We start from the raw sequence: 20,673 nt of genomic DNA, 5'->3' as shown, positions 1-20,673 counted from the left end.
CTGTGTTGGTCGAGCTGCTACAGCAGGCTAAAGAATCATGCTCTGTTAGCCTGGGTTACAGGCTCCCCGTGGCAGGGGAAACTCACCCTGTGCTTCAGATGTCCACAGCCGTTCAAATCCCTATACAAGGCACTACTTTGTAATGACACCCCTGGTCGAGGATTGAGGCTTCTGGCCTGGTTACAGTCGTGAGAACCTTTCCACATTGTACATTCTGATTGTTGTCCTCTGACCCAGATGCAACATAGTGGTGGGACTGGACCTCTTGTTATGTTATTTATAGTGCAGATGAGCCCTGGGGGCCCTCTCCAGGCTGGGGTTGGGATTTTGGACAAAGATTTTGTGGTGAACAGTGTCCTAAAGCTGTACTGTGTAGACTGACTAGCTTGGGGACAAAGGGGTGTTCAGCACACAGTTTGCTTTCAGTGATGCTCCAGGGGGGTATAGGTGAAGAAAAGAGAATGCATGTTATTCAGAGAAACTGGGCTAGCTGCTAAACATGATTCTGATCCCTGTGTGCTTGAAGCCTTTGAGAATTTTAACAATCACAGATCAACCCGTAATTCCAGGGCACCGATGAGAGCTAAGGGAATTGTCCTTATTTGCTCTCTAACCTTACTGACACCTGTGTGTGTGGTTTTTTTGTTTTTGTTTTGTGTTGTTTTTTTATGAGGTAAGGAAGGGGAGTGAGGTGACAGAACAATATACTTAATTTAGTTTGGATTCTCATTGTGCCAGTGGTTTAGGTCCCGTTCATGCTGTGGATGAAGGATTAAACAGAAGGAGGGAAGCATGTTACGTCCTTTCAGCTCAGGCTGTTTTCAGCACATTTGTGCAAATGAATGTGAATGGGACTCAGCAGTGTTAGCTGAAATGGGGTTTAAAAGGAGTCTAAGCACAGTTTGAGGTTTTACTGCGTTGCAATTTCTACTGTATCATGGAAGCTGCCTCCAACACTGTAATAGGGACAGGTCCACCCTGTGTTTTTAATCACTCTCCCAAATTATGCTACTGCCCTGCAAAGTCTAAGACTTGTAACACCGTACATGCTTAAAGCATGCAAGATTGAGCTATCCTTGGGGACTATTCTCTCCCTGCATCACCTGCATGGTAATTTTTGCAGGGTGGGTGCCATTGCAGAGTGACTCTTCAAATAAATCAGTTTTTCTAAAATGAGTGGGTAAATAATATGGTTTTTTAGGTGGGGGGGGGGGAGAAATTCTTTGTAGAATTCAATAGGGATGAACCCAACTGTAGAAGTTATTGTAAAAAAATGAGAGTTGAATAAAGAATGAGATCCATTTTGTGGCTTGGAGTTTGTATGTTTGTTTTTCACCATCATCTTGTCTAAAGCAGAGATATAATTCTTTATTAAATAGTAGTTAAAAGTCTATTCAGAGGTTATAATTTTCTGTTAAATTCTATAGGACTTTTCCATAAGAGTGCAGCAGCATCCTGCTGAAGTTTCTGGAGTCTCTGAACAGTTTAAAATACAATGTACTTAAAAAGAAATCCCCGCACAGCCTCAGTCAAAAATAAATGTAAAATGTAGGTGTGGCTGCACAGATTAAATGTAGGTGGAATAAATCATGCAAAGAGTGATGAAACTTGAAAGTAATTTTTGTTGCGCTTCAATACATTTCATCAGGCAGCCCTCTCTTCTGAAGTGGAAATGCCAAACCTGATGCAAATTAAACCTCTGTCCCCCTCCCTTCTTCCTGTTGCTTTTCAAAAGGCCTCTTGAAAACCTCTGAATACCTTTTTGGCTGACTAGATTTTGCCCGACACATACTTTTTGAAATCTTCTAATTCCCATCCAGCACAGTGATAGCCGCTGGAGAAGTCATGGGCTTGATTTGCATCAGTGACTCTGGGGCCCCTCCTTATCTCTCTCCAGCTGCCTCAGAAGAAGAACGGAGGAAAAAAAGCAACTTGGATGTTTGTGCTTTTTAGGGCAATAAAACTTTAAAAGTGCGTTTTCCCTCTAGGATCAAATGCCAGCTAGGCTTTTTGTTGACAGTGGCAGGTTTCCAAAAGAAAGAGCTGACTCCAAGCAAAGGAAATGAGATATGATGAATCCATGTGGCCTGCCATACCTGGATTTACCCTGCCACTACCCCAACCGTGCCTCCCCAGTACTTGATTTGTTTGTATGTCTTCATTAACCTTGTAACAAATGTACTAAAACATGCCTCTTGTGTCTTGCAGGTAGAGGATGCCATGCTTATGTTTGACAAGACTACCAACAGGCATAGAGGTAAGAGAGAGCATCTGAGTTCAGATGCCTCATTTTATAGTTGGCAAATGCAAAAACTCTGTGTGGTGAATGTAACACCGCAGGTCTGGCTGGCCCAGTGGCCCCAACAGCAGCTTTCAGTGCTGCCATGCAAGGAGACTGGGAGGTGAGCCACCTCCCCGTGTGGCGGGATCAAGGCAGAGGTGGGTGTGCTCGGGCCTCGGTTTTTATGTGTGTCTGGGGGTAGCTTGGATTTCTCAACAGACACAACTCTTCTGGCCACTTTATAGAGTCCTGTCTTCGTGGCCCAAAGAAAGTTCTATTCAGCTTGACTTTGGTGGAAGGATGATTGCTGGGATACGTGGCCTTGTGTGGAGATAAGTGTGGCACACTGGGGGGATCCTTAGGCATCTGATGCTGAGGTGGAAAGGGACAGAGTAACGTTTAGAGCTGGAAGAAATTTTCAGTTTTCTCCCTGGTCACCCTTTTGTGGCCCAACAAAGATGTATGGCAAGTGGGTGCAGCCTTCAGTACTAAGGGGATAAGCACTCACTCAAACCTCTCCGTGTTTTGTACACATGACATACTCTGAGGCCCCATAACAGATATCTGCATGAGCCTGTGATGCCTGTTTACACTTGAGGATGAGCAAGTTGCAATTCCCTTACATCAGTGTAGCTTAGACCAGATTGGGCCCAATTGCCAACTGGCTTCCACCCACTCTCTAAATGTGCACACACCCAGGGCACGTGCACACTTGAATGCATATGCAGGTCTTTTATACTAGCAACTAGAAGCATGCCTGGACGTGCCAATTGACAATGCCAGTATTAGAGGTTCCGTTTTTCCTTAGAAGTAAGACACCTGTCACTCTTTAACCCACTGCAATCTTTTCACAGCCTCTTCCCCCTACCCCCCGCAACGCTGCTGCTCAGAGACCGTGCTCCAAAATGCTGCTCCTCCTTTGTAATCACCAGTTATAGCTTGGGAACTGGAGGCTGGATGTCTTTACAGTACAGGACATTGACCACGTGCACAGCAAAACATCAGTCTGGCACTTAGATCCTCTTGGATTCTTCCTTCTAGGATCCTCTTGTACCTTGTCTCCCTCCTTCAGTCCCTCCATCTCCTGTCTTCTCTGCTTAACCGTTTTGCCTCTCTGCTGCCTCTCAGCCTTCATTTCCTCTGAGTCCCTCTCTGCTTCTTGCCCTGCTAGTCTAACATCACGGAGCCTATTTTCAAGGCAGAATGAGAACGGTCTTTGGGCTTATCTTGGCTCCTCCTTGTACTGGCCACTTTGTGGGGAGGCTGCTACCAAGTGTTTCCAAAATGCTCCCTAATTAACTTCCACGGGCCAGTGGGCCATTTTCCAGCATAGCAGGCTTAATTCTGAGGAGGGGAAGGGAGAAGTTTTCTCACTTGATGTCAGTTTTGAATGCATGTGCTTTCATTTCCATTTATTCTTCCTGCTGCCTAGGTTGGGTTTATCTGGTTGACATGTCACTGCTGAAGGGAGAAAACAGAGTTAGAAATCTGGGATGGGGGAGGAGGGGATGCAGGAGCCTTTCCAAAATCAGTCCCTAGATGGTGCCTTCAAAACAGACATGCACTGGGATTGGGTAACACAAATGGTGGGCACCAGTCTGCATGTGGACTTGATTATTTATTTTATTATTCTAGCGTTGTAATGGACGTGGTGTTTTATGCCAGATAAAAGGTGGAATCCCTGCTTCAAGGGGGACGAAGCTGCGTGATGAATGGAATAAATGAGTTTGCAGGAGAAGGGAGGATACATGGGGTATGTTGACTGTCCCTCGTGCTTGGAAGATGGCACGGAGTGAGAAGTGAGCAAAGGAGGACACGGGAGCTGTGTGGAGTGAAGCATGACTTGGAGATTAGGGAGTAGGCAGGGAGATAACAATTGCTCTGGCATGCGCGATTGCCAGTTTTGAATGCAAATGTGGCCCTGCGTGGTTAGATCCTGTAATTATGCATGTAGGATAGGATTTTCCATGCTGCCAACATCACCCTAAATCAGCTGCTTTCCAAGTCAGTCGGAGTTTTACCGTTAACTTCAACGGGAGCAGAGTTAGGTCAGTGCTGAGCGCTTCGGAAAATCTCACTCTGTGGTTTCCTCCTTTCATTTGCACCTTTGATCTGAGTCCTCTGCTTTGCTGGCAGGAGTCTGGTATTTATAACACAAAACTCCAGCCAGTGGTTTGGGGTAAGAATGTATGGTGTGTTGGGGTGCACGGGAAACAAGGGCTCTGGGAACCCCAGTGTATCACTTTAAGCCATTCGTCCTTAAAGCAAGTAATAAGGATGCATTCCACAGATATTTAAGGAGCCATTTGGTCTAATTATCCTTAATGAAGGAGTGGAGTGAATGCACCCCAATTATGAGAGACTTGGGTGTCAGTGCTAGAATAAATATAATTCCCCCACCCCCATCTCCCCTCCTAAAACTGCATATTTCATGTCTCACTGGATCAGGTAAAGCTGTTTTCAGTCTGAAGGTCTGACAGCTCAGGAAAATGTAATGGGAAGATGTTGGAGGGGGAAGCAGTGAGCAGTTGTGGTGGTGGTTGTACTGTTTATTTGCACTGGAGTAGTACCTAGAAGCCCTAGTCCTGGATCAGGAGCCCATTGTGCTAGGTGCGGCATAAACCCAAACAAAAAGATGGTCTGTGCTCCAAAGAGCTTCTGATCTCTTCTCAGTGTAAGACAAGAACCAAAAAGTGGATACATGCAGATGGATGGGGAGGATGTTTTGTGGCTGGTTTGGATTCATAATGGTGCCGTGTAAAATAGAAATAATGAAGGCACTTGGGTGGGTGTCAAGCACTGGGCTTTGATGTTTGTTTAAAGGATTAATTAATGCCCTGGAGGTGGATGATAGTAACTTTCTATTGACACCTTTCCTTGCCTGCATCTTTAGCAAAGGGCAAGTAGAACCAGTTCCCTCCAATCACACCTGCATCTATCCATTGGTTTGCCTTGAGTTTCTGGTGTTGCTTTCGAGCAAAGATTGCTCAGTGTAACAAATGGGATTGAATATTGACTTGTGCCCACCAGGAGGGGAAGACAAGTTTGTGGAGTTGGAATCACAGCTGTGGTTTTCATATCCCCCCAGGCTGAAATTGCCAATTGACCATTATTATTGATTTATTTATATTACAGTAATGCCTAGAGCCCCCGATTGAGACTATGGCTTCCTGGTGCTATTTAAACACATACTGAGAGACCATCTCTGCCCCAAACAGCTTACAGTCCAATAGACAAGACAGACAGGATGGGAGAAAGGAGTACAGTTTATTCCCACATTGCAGATGGGGAAACTGGTACGCAGAAGGACTGAAGTCTCTCACCCAAGAAGTCTGTATTAGAGCTGGGAACTGAATTCAGTTCATTGAATTTCCTGTTCATTGTCTTAACCACAAAACCACTCTTCCTTCCACTGATGTTAAATCCCTGTTCACCGATTTCAGGGGTGGATTAAGGTAGGATCTCTGAGTTCAGGGCCCTGTGGAGCAGGGAGGGGCAGTCAGTGCAGTGAAAGTATTCAACAGCAGCAAATTACACAGCTATCTGCTTCGCTTGAGAGGAGGCTCAAGGACCGAGGGCTGGTCTACACATGGTTTTTACACTATTTTAACTTTAAATCAGTTGTAAAAACCTAATCAGTGGACTTCCTGAGCAGGAGGCACAATTAAGTGTTTATATCAGGCCTGGTCTACGCTTAAAATTAGGTTGATATATCTACAGCACTCAGGGCTGTGAAAAACCCACACCTCTGAGCAGTGTGCCTATGCTGACTAAATTCCGGAACAGCTGCAGCTAGGTCAACTGGAGAATGCTTCCTTTGACCTAGCTACCGTCACTTGGGAAGGGGGATTTTCTACAGCGATGGGCAAACTACTTCCGTTGCTATAGTTTGTGTGTACACTATGGGATTACAGTGGCACAGCTATGCTGCTGTAGCAGCCGCAGTGTAGACATGGCCCCAGTTTAGATCGTGTGGATTGCAAGCTAAACAATTAAGTGTGTCCGTATCAGGGACTCCTGCTGACTTGACTCAATCCGTTTTCATTAAATAGGTGCAAAAACAATGAGAAGACACAGAACTCCTTAAAAGAAGACAAAACAGAGCTATTTGGGAAGAGGAAACTAGTCATAAAAATCTTTTTTTTAAGTCCCTCTTTTTCTCCCCAAAATTTGAAATTTCAACATTCAACAAAATTTTATTCAGCCCATAGCTGATCAAAGAAACGAGGTGGGGAAATGCTCTTTGTTGTTGTTTTTTAGTTTATAGTTAACCATTCAGAAATTTTGTAAATTTTGAAATTTCAAATATTTCAACCGGGCCCAGGCAAGTGTCTATAAAGGGGGAAGGGGACTGGGAGGGAATTGATCCTGGGCTAGTCTGGAAAAAGGAGTGTCTAGGCCTGTCCTGAATTGCGAGTGGGATAGACAGGCTGAAATGTTGGTGCTGTCTGCAACCCATGTGTTCTTAATCCATCCACAATCTCTCTTTAAAAGTTCAAATTATGGCCAAGGGTGAGCTGCCTCTAAGACCTGTTCATTTCCTTATCTCCGTGTACAGGAGAAACAGTTTAGCAGAAACTCTAGGTAGGTAGGCAGCCAGCACTTGGCTATCTGACCATGAGCAGCCTGGCTATGCAGCCACTTATCTTGGGTGCAGTCCATCCGTTCCCTTGCAGCCTTATATTCTGTACAGATTGCCTGGAACATATGCTAAATGTAATCCTGTAAAGTCTTGAGATGTAGTAATTAAAAGCCAGAGTTCTTGCTGTATTAATTTCCTTTAGACTTGAAATTAGGTCTTAAATTTGGCACGTACCTTTAATGGCAGCATAATTTGGTTTTTCTTTGAAGCAGCGTGATCTGTGGGAATGAGCACCAGAAACTCCTGAATTCTAATCTTAGCTGCCTCACTGAGTTTGGGCAAGACACAACCATTCTGACTCGCTTTTCTCACATGTAAAAGGTGATAACTGTACTTCTTTAAAGATACCACCATTATAGGACTCTTGGAGGTTTCAAGAGTGCTTGAGTTTTAAAACCCAAGAGTGAGAATTCTAAGTTGATGGTATCTCAGAGGAAGCAGAATCACAAGGTAATTTGCCCTTACCTACCACACAGGAGTGATGAAGATTCTTTATTGCTTAAAGAAAAGGAGTACTTGTGGCACCTTAGAGACTAACCAATTTATTTGAGCATAAGCTTTCGTGAGCTACAGCTCACTTCATCGGATGCATAATGTGGAAAGATCCACAAGATGCCACAAGTACTCCTTTTCTTTTTGCGAATACAGACTAACACAGCTGTTACTCTGAAACCATTCTTTATTGCTTGTAGGTTTCAGAGTAGCAGCCGTGTTAGTCTGTATCTGCAAAAAGAAAAGGAGTACTTGTGGCACCTTAGAGACTAACAAATTTATTAGAGCATAAGCTTTCATGAGCTACAGCTCACTTCATGTAGTTCACAAAAGCTTATGCTCAAATAAATTTTAGTCTCTAAGGTGCCACAAGTACTCCTTTTCTTTTTATTGCTTGTAGAGTGCTCTGAAAGTTGATGCGGGATTATTTTCAATGGGAATCTCCAGTAGTATTAAATGGTATGCTTCTGTCTCTCAGTATATGGCTCCCTGTGTATGATATAGATGTTACACTATAAACACCTCTCTGCTTTAACATGTTACGGGGGGAAATAAAAACCTGACATGGCTCATGATTTCTTCCCCCAAGTGGAAACAGATTTTAACAGCTTATGTAATTTGTCTTTCAGACTCCAGCCACTTGTGTTCCTGTGTTTACTCTTTGTGCGGGCTTGCTTGACTGATACAGTTATTGTCTGAGCCACAAAAGTGTCAGCTTCTTGGAGTAATGTATATAGCTCATTTGTTTAGGGAGACTGCCAAGAAGTTTAGAGTATTCTGAGTAAAGTCAAGAAGTGCTACAAGCCCTGGAAATTAGTGTGGGGATAGCGGCCAAGCCCGATTTCCTAGAACACCAGGACCGCTGGCTTGAGCGAGTTGCCTCATCCTCTGTCTCTATGGCAGAATCAGGAGACTTGAGCTCATGACCCACTCCTTCTAAATTATTCATTGTGTGTGTCAATTTGCTTCAGTAGGGAGCCTAGTGACTGCTGGTTGCTGGAGTACAAAAACTTGCTGATAATCTTTTTTCCTCTCACCACTATGTCTTCCATAAAATACTTCTATTTAAAATTGCAACAAAACAAAACAAAAAAACAAAACTTGAAGGGCTGAGATTTTCAAAGCCACCAAAAAAATTTGAACACCCAAATCCCATTAGAAATGAATGGGAACTCTTTGTCCAAGCCCTTTACCTAACTTTGGAAGTCCAGCTCCAAATGGTTTCCTTGATTTTTGAGGATATTTCCAATGTCTTCTTTTCAGCCAACCTGAAAACAGACATGACATATCCTCCCCCGGTTAAGATCTTCAGTTGCGTATTGTGTTTAAGAGCAATGTTACATGGGGCTTGTCCTTGGCACAAGGTGGGCTAAGTGTCCTCTCTGACCTGGTCCACTGGGATGATGAAGTTAAAGGAGCACCGAGGGGCTAATTCCTCGGCAAGGCGGAGATTTAGCCAGACTGAACATGTTCCAGCGATTTTTCTACCCACCACTCTCCGTGTTCTTTGCTTAAACTCTACAGACTAAGAAGTGGCTTATGCAACACACAGCAGGTGGCCCAAGGAGTTGTATTCCAAAATGAATATGGATTCATTACTTTTTCTTTCCTCAGGCATTTGCAGCTTCAGTTTGCAGACTCCTACTCTGGGATTTTTATTGTCTACCTACTCTGTCTGAGAATTACATTTGGTAATTCATGAAAGTTACTTCCTCTTCTACCTCAGAGGTAGGTCGGGAGCACAGTAGGTAGAATCCTGAGATCCAAGGGAATGCATCATCTTGCAGCATAACCAGACTGCACAACTTTGCATGTATAATGTGTTGGGTGAAGTCTGTAGGATTTTGTTGCCCTCTAGTGACTGACCCAGAGAGAAGATAAAAGCTATACTCTCTAGGTAGCTGATGGAGATGCTCTATTAGTTTAAATGGCAGAGGCTTTTGTTTTTGAACCCAAAAGTCCTGGGTTCTAATCCCCACTAGGACCATGGGCCTGATTCTGCACACACATCCCACATATATCTACCCTTGCTCTTGCCAGCTGACTCCAGTGGCAGTCTTTTCACAGGATTATCTACTGCCCAAACCCAAGGATTCACTCTACCTGGTAGGGTAGTGCTGCTCTTGTGGGCACCACTGTGAGGATGGGGGGAGGCTGCAGTGTAGAGTAAAAAAAATCAAACAGTGATGAGTTCGTCTTTCCTTGTTTCCCGCAGCGTCAATTCTCCTTGTGCCTTTCCATTTCTGATCTCAAGGTGATCCTTGATGTGTCTCCTCTGTGTGACACTGTGCTGCTGTAAGCACTTTCCAAACCACCTGGGCGCTGGGAAACATTTATGTTTGTGCTCCATGCTATTGCTGAGATGTGCTTTAACAGCTCCAATTCAGCTATTTTTATATACACTTTGGAGGGAGATGGAATATTGTGTTTGGTAGCCCTGTGTTATCAGGTGCAAGCCTGAGGGATAAGCCCTTAGAGGATGGAGTCTCCTGTCAAAAACAACTTTCCATTATCTTATCTGAAGAAAAGTTTCATAACTACTGAAGTTGAGGGCTACGTAGACAGAGGGCACCTTTGCTTCTAAAAAGCCCCAGTCCCTTAATGCAAACTGGGGAGAGGGGGAAGGGAAGCAACAAGTTTTTAGCATTTCTGTGATATTTTTATTTTATTGGCTTTGATTTTTTTTATAGCCTTGTTTTACTACTTGCACTCAATAGTGTCTCTCTTCATATTAGCGTCCTTACGTGAATTGTTTGAAAGAGTCCTGAAGGACTGGGAAGTGAAGACCCAGCCATTCATTCAGGACTAACAGATGCTGAAATGCCCGTTGCAAGAGATCTTGCCATTTCTAGTATAGGCCACTTAAACTGGACTTGGGCCTCCATCTTGTGTGGCATTGAGCACTTCAGCTGACGAGGGAGTTGCGGTTCCTCACAGGAGCATTCAACACTTTGGAGGATCAGCTACACTTACCACGCTGTTTCCCAGAGAACTGACTTTATCCTTGTGGTAGTGAATGGCAATGACTGCTACTTAATTGAGACGGTATTAGCTCAAATTTCTCCTAATGGCAGAAGCAGTTGGCTGGTGCTAAATCATTTTTCTGCTTGAGCAGATGCTATATAGATATTAAATGCTAAACTCTGGATCTTTGTCTGCCAAATAAAGGTGAAAAGAAGAAACAAATATCACCTTAAATGAAATGCAGTGAGTCATTTTTATTCTAGTGTTTTATGTCATTAAGTCTTTGCAGACACTTTTTGTTTGAACAAGTGGCCACTCTTAATCAGGCTGGTAAGTTGTCTACCAGGTTGTTGTAATGAAGAGGGTTCTGCTATATCGATCCTGCATAAAGCACCCCAGATTTTACCAGTTATTACATTCTGATTGGATTTTGAAACCTGTTTACAATGCAGGCGTGTGCAGTGGCAGTGTGAATAGCAATCCTTGAAACCACTTTTGGGTTAGTCTTAATTCTCAAAAAAGACAAGGAAAAGAGAAGTAGTTGATAAAATGTCTGTTGTGATTTTTCTCTTGTTACTACACCAGAGGTAAGGGAATGGGGAAAATATTAAAATTCAATTTCTGTTTCTTGAAAGGATGGAATACAGTGTAACGTGTCTAGATGTGTAACATTAAATAGCAAATCTAAATAATACTCGATATTAACCAGTGATACAGGGTAGATTTTCAGAACTGCTCAGCATTGGGCTAGCTCTGCTCTTATCTGAAGTCTATGGGAAGCTTTCGAAGTCCCACTCATAGCAATTTCCAGTAACCTGGTACAACCACTGTTGGACCTCCAAAATATGAAAATAGCATGATTTGCTAACCACTTTGTTGCGTGTGGTGGTCTCTCATCTGGCTGTCCATTCCTAGATGCTGTCTAATAAAAGCAGTATTCGAAGGTATTATATTTCATCCCGATCTGCCTTCCTGTACTTATTGGAGGATGCAAAAATCCATTTAAGTGTTTAATTGATGGAATGGTCTGCTGTTGGGTTACTGGATGAAAAACAATTCTCTGGTTTATTCCCGTGCAATATAATAATAGCTTGCAATGGTTCTTTTTTTAGTTTGGTAATTTCATTGCAGCAACTTTCACCTGATGAGCTAATACTTTATAAAGCAGAAGTCACTGGTTCAGCTTAGCTGATAATAATATTAGCCATTTCTTAGTGGAAGGAAAATATTGCCAGTCTGCTTTTTCTGCACTCTAAGGAGAGAGAGAGAGAGAGAAATGCTCAGAACTTTTTGAAAGACTACTTTCTTTAGCCCATGGAAGGTGAGAGAGCCTGTTGAAAAATACTGGGTTAATCGTGGAAGGATTTAGTAATTGGAAAAAAAAAGTTGATTTTGTTACCCTTGCAGACCCCAGATAAAATCTTGAATTCACATTAGTTATTGATCTTGAGGGTTGGAAAGAATCTCACAAGATGAATGTCCTTCTAACTTCATTATGTAAGAGAGCTCTAGAAGGCCTCCGAATTTGCTGCCTAGAGTGTCAAGCAGATAAAGTGAGACTGTGGCTGCACTTACTTGTTCTGCTGCATGACTCCTTGCTGAGTGATCCCAAGAACTGTGGTCGTGTGGCTTTTGCGGAGGCTTGTTTGCCGTATCTGTCTAGGCAGAGAAGAATTAGTGGGTGAATGTTGACTGCTGGAAAAGGAGAGGAGGGATGGATGAAAAGCGTCCAGACGAAAAGACGGGGAGCCTGTTAACTATCTGCCAAGTTGTTTAATCTAGAGTTGAGCCAAATGGAGGTGGGATGCAGTATATGAAGATTCTCGTTAATTTGGGGCAACTCGCCTTTCTAAGTCCCTCCCCCAGCTGTCTATTAACAATGAGTCAGGAGGGCACAAGAGAGGGTGAACCCACTGACTTGTAATTTTGCACTTGCAAAGAAGACATCAGAACACACTTTAGCAAGCACTGAGAAGCTCTCGACTTCAAAACTACTGTTTTGGAGTATGCTGAAGCTATTCATGTGCCCTCCATTTAATAGCCAGGGTTGCACACAATGCATAGTTCTCCAGTGCTCCATGTTGAGCAGCAGGACACACACAGAGAAGAAGAGAGGTTATAAGTGATTGATTCTCCCAAACTGTAATCACTGCTGTTAAATGTAGCATTAGCTGGTTTTAAAGTGTCAACAAAACCCTCAGTGTTTTCTTAGTAGTTAACTACTCCCATGTGCATTGGAATGATCCAAGAAGGCAGGGTGACAGCATATGACCTGGGCCTCTTTCCTCTGTCTGGATGGTGCAAACAGTGTTGTGTTCCTACCGATTAACAGATCTCCCAGTTGCCACACATTCATTCCACTGGAACCTTAGATGTGGCTCAAATTTGTGCATGGGCTTCTGCAAAGATGCAGCAAAAATTCTCACCACTTGTACATCTTGTGACAGGAGTACTTTAGACAGAACTAGCAGATTCTAGAAACTAGGGAAACATACATGCGTGCTTCAAGTGCCAGATTTTCAAGTGCTTGCCACTCACAATTGGGGTTTGATTTTTCAAGTTTGCTCAGCTCCCATTTTGGCACCTAAACAAAGGGCCAGGTTTACCAAAGTGCTCAGTGTTCAGCAGCTCCCATTGTTGCATGTATGGCCAGATGTTGCCTAAAGCTCAGCACCAGGTGTACTAAACACTTGGGATAATCTAGGTGTTTAAATAAGGGCCAAACAGGAACTCAGCTCTTTTGAAAATCGGACCCAAATTGCCTGGTGGCATGTGCAGCTGTGTAACGCTTCTCATCTTGAAATTGCTTAGAAGAAGCTGGTTAGTAGAGACATACACTGTTCTCTTGTGAAAAGAACAGGAGTACTTGTGGCACCTTAGAGACTAACAACTTTTGTTAGTCTCTAAGGTGCCACAAGTACTCCTGTTCTTTTTGCAGATACAGATTAACACAGCTGCTGCTCTGAGACCTGTTCTCTGGTGGAGACTTAGCTTTTGTGCAGTTGTTTTTGATCTAAAAATAAACTATTCAGACTGGAAATATATTGCTGCTTTTTATGTGCTCTTTGTGCACTTTTAGCATGCGTGGGAACTTCTTATTTATATCAATAAGACCTAAACACACATGTGGAAAGGGAAGCAGAGTTTACTATTTCCTTTCCATGTATTCCTGTTAAAGAGGAGTTTGAGTGCACTGCGCTTGGCATTTCGACTGTCCCTTTCTAGTGAATATCAGTACGTAAAAGTAAATGTCCAGGTACAAGCAATTGGTATAATCATTCTGCTTGTTGAAGGAGACAGGAGAGGTATTGTTAGTAAGATATTGTCTAAGTTTTGACGAAGAAGAATGTTTTTTTTCTAAGGTGAAAAATAGCCTTTCATGTTCTGCACAGCTGCCAGAAATTCACTTTTGTAACTGACCTCTGAAGTTACAACTGACATTTTAATCTCTTATACATAAAAATGATGAAGAATCTCTGAAATTATTTGGTCATTGCTGTCTGGTTCAAGTAAAACAAGATCATGTGCACTTTAATAAAAAAAAAAAAAAAGTCCCAAAACAGCTTAGAAAAAACCTGGATTTAAAATAAGTAGAAATATTGCCTACATTTGCTAATTCAGTGTAATTTTTTTGGCAGAGTTCCTGCCACTCACATATCCTACTTTTTTGAAGCAAGGTTAGGAAAGGAACCTTAGGGCTTGTACGCACTACCACTTATGTTCGTATAACTTATGTTGCTCAGGGCTGCGAATAAGTCATCCCGCTGAGCGATGTAAGTTACACTGACCTAAGCGCAGGTGTGGACATGGCTATGTCCATGGGAGAGCTACGCCTGCCAGCATAGCTACCGCCTTTCACGGAGGTGGTTTTATTATGCCGATAGAAGAGCTCTTTCCCGTCAGCATAGAGCATCTTCACCAGATACGCTACAGTGGCATCCGATGAAGTGAGCTGTAGCTCACGAAAGCTCATGCTCAAATAAATTGGTTAGTCTCTAAGGTGCCACAAGTCCTCCTTTTCTTTTTACAGTGGCACAGCTGCATTGGTGTAACTGCACTGCTGTCGCGCTGCTCGTGTTAGACTAGCCCTAAGATTCTCCCTAACCCAGGAGATGATGGGATGGCAGCCATATGTATGTACATGTCAGCGACACTTGCCTCTTGTTGTAAAGTGCATTGAGAGTTATGGATTAAAAGTTGTAAGTAAGAGAAAACCAATGGGTGGTGGTGGTATTATTTATAGATGGCACTACTTTTTCTTCCCATGTTAATTTTATCACTTTGTAATGGGGCTCTAGAGAGAATAGTTGATTTGAGAGAAGCATTCACTCTGCCCTAGGTGGTTCCTTACACACACTCCCCAGCTAGTGAAATTTATCCTAAGGATGTGTGTTTTTCAACACAGATATAGAATTTAACCCTGAGAGTACGGAGGCAGTGTATACTGTATACTTGTCCTCCGTGAACTGCACTGGGGATCTGAAGACGCATAGCTGTAGCTAGGATTTTTTCCAAAGTGGTTTACCAAACATTGGCTTAAAAACTTCACATGGGTGTTGTGAGAATTCACTAGTTAATATTATTCACAGTTTACAGCAAGGAGGAATGGCTGAACCGTGTACAGTCATTCACACCTATACGCATACTTATGTAGGCTGTGGTTATGCTATTGATACTTGATATTAGTACATTTATAATATACTCTAATTTATTATAAATATTAACATATTATACCTTAACTTATTGTAGACATTCACTTTTAAGTGTACAGTGCTTAATAATTCTATTCATAAACGTTTCTTTAGACCAGGAGGTATCAGGTTCAAATCTATCCCAGGTGGAGAGCAGCTGAAAGCTGTGATCAGCCAAGGCCGGCTCGGCGGTCCACATAGAATGAGCTCGTGGTTTGGGTCCAGCTCCTGATGGACAGGTGTCCAAATCATATACAGCCACTTCATATTTGGCACGTTTGCCCCTCTTGCTGTCGGCATCAGCAGAGAGGCCAAAGAGGAAATGGAGACTGTGATTGAATTATCCGCCCTCCCACGTAGGCCAGCATTTAACCCTAACAGTTGAGTGGTGTGCGTTGCTGATACTCATGTTGTGCATGTTCAAAAAATAAAGGTGTCGGTTTCCACTAGGGTTGACAGACCTGGTGCTTTTCACCAGCACTGCATTAGTTAATAGGGAGGTGGAGGAAAATGGGGGAGGCAAGCAAGCTGCCAATTCTTGGATCTACTTTCCTTGTCTTTAATTTCCTGTACAGCAGCCATTGCCACCGAAATAGAGCACCTCACATTAAATGTAAAAGTAAATGCATTCAAACCAATATGAGTCCTGCATCCCAGTAGATTCCATTTCATAATAGTGAATAAGGCTCCTGGCCATGCATTTCAAGGCGATTATTGAACGTCTCGGGTGGTTACAGTCACTCTGCCCCTAGCCTCATGCTGTATAACGCCACCTGAGGCTTGGAATAATTGCCCAGCTATGTGCTGTCTGTCATACCTTATTGCTTAATTTTATACCAGTAATGAAAATTGCATCCAAAAGAGAGAAAAGAAAGAACAGCTGTTCTAGCCAGAATGCACCTAAGGAGTAGATGTCTCCAAACACTTTCCCTAAAGAAGGGAAGAGAATCTGCTTTCCAGAGCAGCACTCGAGGGATGTCGCTATTTTTATTTTCTTGTTAAATAAACAAATGCTTTAAAAACAACAACAAGGTTGCAACGTGACCAGTGACTCATGTAGAAACCCTCCAATTAAAAGACTGGTCTCTAAGCTGAATATAAACTTTAAAATAGTCAGGGATAATGGTGATTCCAGGAGCTCTCACTTGCGCTCTGTCCTCCCGTCTAATATTCACAAGCTAAAAACCGTTGTGTATTTCATTTTCTTCTGAGAGGGAGAACCACATTAAGGATTTTCCAATCTGTTTAATTCAACTAGCCCTCTTTCAGGCAGTTCCTGTGGAGGTGAAACAATCCATTCTGGACTCATTCCTTCCCCATGCCCATTTCCCTATAAAATATAAGATAAAGGGGAAGAATCTCCATTGTCTAGTGCCTTGCCCAGGCATTGAAAGCAATGCAAAATGTTACTAAGTCTGAGGGGTTAGTGTTTTGCATTTACTCTGTAATGGTTCAGGGTAATGGAGAACCAGGTCTCAAAGTATGAATCTAACCAAGAACAAGCAATGTGACAAAATAAATCTTTGAACCTAACGTAACACTTATCGACTGAGGATCTCAAAAGGCTTTTCAAGCATTAATTAAGCCTCTGAACATTGTTATGAGGCGAGTAATAACAGTGATAGACAGCTGTGGTCACCAGTCACGTGATATTTGAATGGGCAAGCTGAAGGATAGGGAGATGTGTAGTTGCAGTTAGTCTCATGGTTGTCTATCTGAATGTGTCTGGAAGGTCTATGCTAGTAGTAGACAGGGCCGCTAACAGAAAACGTATAGTTTTATTAGGACCTTCCTAATAATCATTTGAAAAGAAAAATATTTCTCTACACAAGCCAAATATTCAGCAATTTCAGCTTCTCATCAGACTATCAATCAGATTGGCGAATGCAAGAGGAGTCTCTGCAATTTTTGTTGTTCTCTTTGAGTTCCAGAAAGGTTAAGGATAGAGACAGTTTTCAGCAGATATTTGTTAAGAGACATTCAAATGAGTTTGATTTTATGATATTACTGTTATGTTCACTTCCTGAGAAATTCTCTGCATTTGAGTTCTGCTAGCACAGATGTTCATAAAAAGCACTCTTCATACGTGAAATACTATGGAAACCAAACTTTAAATTTGCTTTCCCCAAGGATTCACTCCAGGAATCTGAGTTATGCTGTTCCAATCCGGGGCGGTGGGAGGGGGAGATATCATCATGATTTCAGTTTACCTATCACAACTGAGCAACACTTCTCAGCTAACAAACCAAAATACAAACAAGTAAACGAACTTTGTGAAATTCAGTGGAATCGTTTTGAATAACAAATAAATTAGCAGAAATGATGATGATCCATGAATAGAAAGAGAGAGAGAATTCTGTGACTAAGGGCTTGGTGTTTCAAATCAATTCACTCAGCTGTAGTTAAGGCCAAAGTTGGTTGCATTTGCATTGCAAGAGCAGAGCTGTTATCAGGTAGCTGTCGAAGTCTTGTGGGACTATTTGAAAATGTTAATTGGGAGAAGTCCAAAAACACAAGGGGAAGAACAAAATGCAACATTTACATAGGCAGATTTAATGCGATGAGTGGAATTAAGATGCCAACTATAATAAATCAGCACAGTGACCTTGAGAAAATAGGCAAATACCCCCAAGCACCAAAGAAAATGTATGTAAAAATATTTGAACGTACTGGATGATTTGTCTTACATTTTCATTTCTTAGTGTGGTTTATTAAAGGCAAAGTTGACCATTAAGCACTCTCAAATATATCTAGAGAGTTTTTATTTGCTTTCTTTAGGGGGGGAGAAAGGTTTTTATTCACTTTCCTGCTGTTTTTGACCACAAAGTTTCAAGACACATCTCTGTACTTTAGTGGCCATGAGAAGATAATCCTAAAGAGCCTGCGAGAGGATGAAATGGATGAGAGAAAGGAGGTGCAGTCAATTGGTGAACCAGAAAATGAGGGGTGAATCTGTCTTACTGTATGTTGTGCCCTGCATAGACCATGAAATAAATCACCTGTTATCTCTGATACATAAAAGCTGCCAAAGTTATAAAGCTCTAATTCAGTATAGCATTTAAGCATGTGCTAAAATCCTGTGGACTTCAGTGCGCATTTTTAAGTGTTTTGATGAATTGGGGCCTAAATCTGTGTCTGGGGAGCAGAAAATACTTCCAGGTTGTCCTTTGCAAAAATCCAAGCTTGGAATGACTGCTGGTACTGCAGGAAGGGTTGGAAAAGGGGTTTATAAATGGTAATGCCGCTACCATATAATGAATGTTTTACAGCTCTTGCATGGATAAATACCACAGAATCAATCCTCTTGTTATATTAGCAAACTAGAAACTGTTAAATCACCAACTTAAAGACGTAAAATATGTGCTGAAATAACACTGTCTAGTCTCTGGGTTAGCGCATTCTACAGCTTGCTCTCCTTTCCTAAACCACTAATATTGTCTTCGTTGGCCAAAATTTTGCCTACTTCCTTCGCAAATATTCTCAGCTTGCAGTTAATTTATCTTAACAAATATAGACAAACCAATGTATCCACCACGCTTCCCTCTCACGAATAATAATACTTAAATACAGCTTGATCCGGCTTCATTGAAGCCAGTGGACATTTTCCCATTGATTTCAATGGGAGCAGGAGAGGGCTCAGTGTGCCTAGACCAAGGATCTCATCATATAAGTATTATCTTTTTTTTCTTTTTTTTTTAACTGCTGGGGAATTTGGGTCAGCAGAGATGCGAAGTAACATGCTCAAGCTGTCTAGTGCTTGTGACAAATTTTGGAATATAAACTACGGCATAGGAGGCCTGACTCCTAGTTTCTTCCCTTTAATGAAAAAAAGTCCTTTAGGATTTGATAGGGATTAAACAAATTGAGTACTATAGAAATTACCCTTAAAAGATGTAGAATTAGTAGATCTGTATCATTTCTATATATTACAGCCAGTGGCTGCACCATTGGTGGGGCTTGAACTTTAGCTGCAAAACACAGGCCTCTATAAGTTTAAGTTTCTAACCTGAAGAAATAGAAGTCTTGTGCTCCCTTATGTGGCCTAGCCAGTAGAAGGAGAGACAACGACTGAATTATTATTACATTGGTGGCTTTTGAACCGCCATCTAGAATTCTATAGCAATTCCAGCGCATGGTCCAAAAGATCTGTCATTTTCTGTTGCATTCCATAGGACATTTCCTCGAACCACAAGAGCCCAGAACTACATAAGGAACCTTTCAGAGTAACAGCCGTGTTAGTCTGTATTCATAAAAAGAAAAGGAGTACTTGTGGCACCTTAGAGACTCAATAAAATAAACTCAAACTGGTTAGTCTCTAAGGTGCCACAAGTACTCCTTTTCTTTATAAGGAACCTTGCAATCACAGGTCTCCATTGCTGGTGTTTGTAGATGGAGGAAAAATCTTCATCATCCTTTTGGGATTATAGACCCCTGAGGGAGGCTGCACCTCAGTAATCTGGCTTTCTGATTTTATTGTCAAAAACTGCAGGTCTCTAAGGGGGAAAGGGCCTTTTGTTTTCAAGTTGTATCCTCTCCACCATTGTACGACTGTTATATGTTAATACAGTGCATTGGAGTAGTGGGGATGGATTTATCTGTGTGAGCCCAAAGCTGGTTTGGTGATGATTCATGGCTCCACTTTTCTCTGCCACTCAGCTTGCCTCGTCTCCTCCTCTGTGCTGTAAATAAATGAGCACCCCTGCACCCAGGTTTTAGATCTTCTGCCGCTGTTCCTGGCCCAGCCAAACTCTTCTGTGTTTATCGCAACATCATAGACAGAAGGGCTAGAATCTATATCTGCTCTGCGTCTGGCACTCCCCCACAGTGAGCCCCAAAGAGAATAATTAATAGGTAATGGTGAACTCACAGGCCATAAATATGTTGAGGCTCTAAGGATACATATCTCTGTTATTTTCCCGGCGAGTCTGCTGCCTTTTAAAACAATATTGAAGAACTTCACAAATATTACAATACTGCCCCGGTATTCTGTGTAGTTCATCCCGGGATGTCAACGTGCTATTCTGGCAGCTGAGCTACACAGGTGCTCCTGTGAACATGGTGGTAATACTATCCCAGTTTCACAGCTTGTGACACAGAGGTATCTAGATCTGCATGCTGTAACTGAATCCAACTTGCGCATGGACTGAGCCCTATTGAAGTCAGTGGGGCTCCGTGTTCGAGCCAGGGTCCGTGCAGGGGTGTGTTTGAGCAGATGCATTGGCAGCATCTTTAGCCTTAGGGATTATTCCCCAAGATCGTACAGCCAATGAGAGGCAGAATTGGGGACAGACTACATGTGGCCCCAGGTGGAGCCCCCCTTTGAGGAGGCTAGCCCGTGGCTCCACCCCTTCTGTCTGTGTCCCCCTCCCCCACCCAGAGAAGCTCCCCCCACTCGGCCGGAGGAGCCCCAGCAGAGCTTCACCTCCCTCCCGCTTTGGCCAGAGGAGCCCCGGGCCAGCCAAAGCCCCGAGGCCTTCCCGCACCTGCCCGGAGGAGCCCCAGGCCAGCCACAGCTGCGCCTCCCCTTCTCTCCCCAGACCCAAGCTGCTCAGGGGGAAAGCGTCTCTTCGCAGATGCTTTTGATATGTCCCATGCAGGTTCCG

At 42.8% G+C, this 20,673-nt stretch overlaps 1 protein-coding gene across 13 annotated transcripts in view; it reads left to right on the top strand.

The window, feature by feature from the left end:
* The window catches only part of MSI2 (musashi RNA binding protein 2), a 389,199-nt gene that overhangs the window by 212,844 nt on the left and 155,682 nt on the right, over nt 1–20,673 (top strand). For 12 of the 13 annotated variants that reach the window (XM_043531405.1, XM_043531404.1, XM_037880473.2 and 9 more), the window contains one exon: nt 2,209–2,257. In XM_043531405.1, coding sequence (XP_043387340.1) covers nt 2,209–2,257 — 49 coding nt within the window. Of the gene's footprint in view, nt 1–1,778; nt 1,972–2,208; nt 2,258–20,673 lie in introns of those variants that run through there. The other variant, XM_043531409.1, reaches the window with a different exon arrangement.

Source organism: Chelonia mydas, chromosome 17, assembly GCF_015237465.2.
Source record: "Chelonia mydas isolate rCheMyd1 chromosome 17, rCheMyd1.pri.v2, whole genome shotgun sequence".
Taxonomy (NCBI): Eukaryota; Metazoa; Chordata; order Testudines; family Cheloniidae; genus Chelonia; species Chelonia mydas.
Note: the sequence above shows the minus strand (reverse complement) of the source record. Positions and strands in the feature narration are given on the sequence as shown.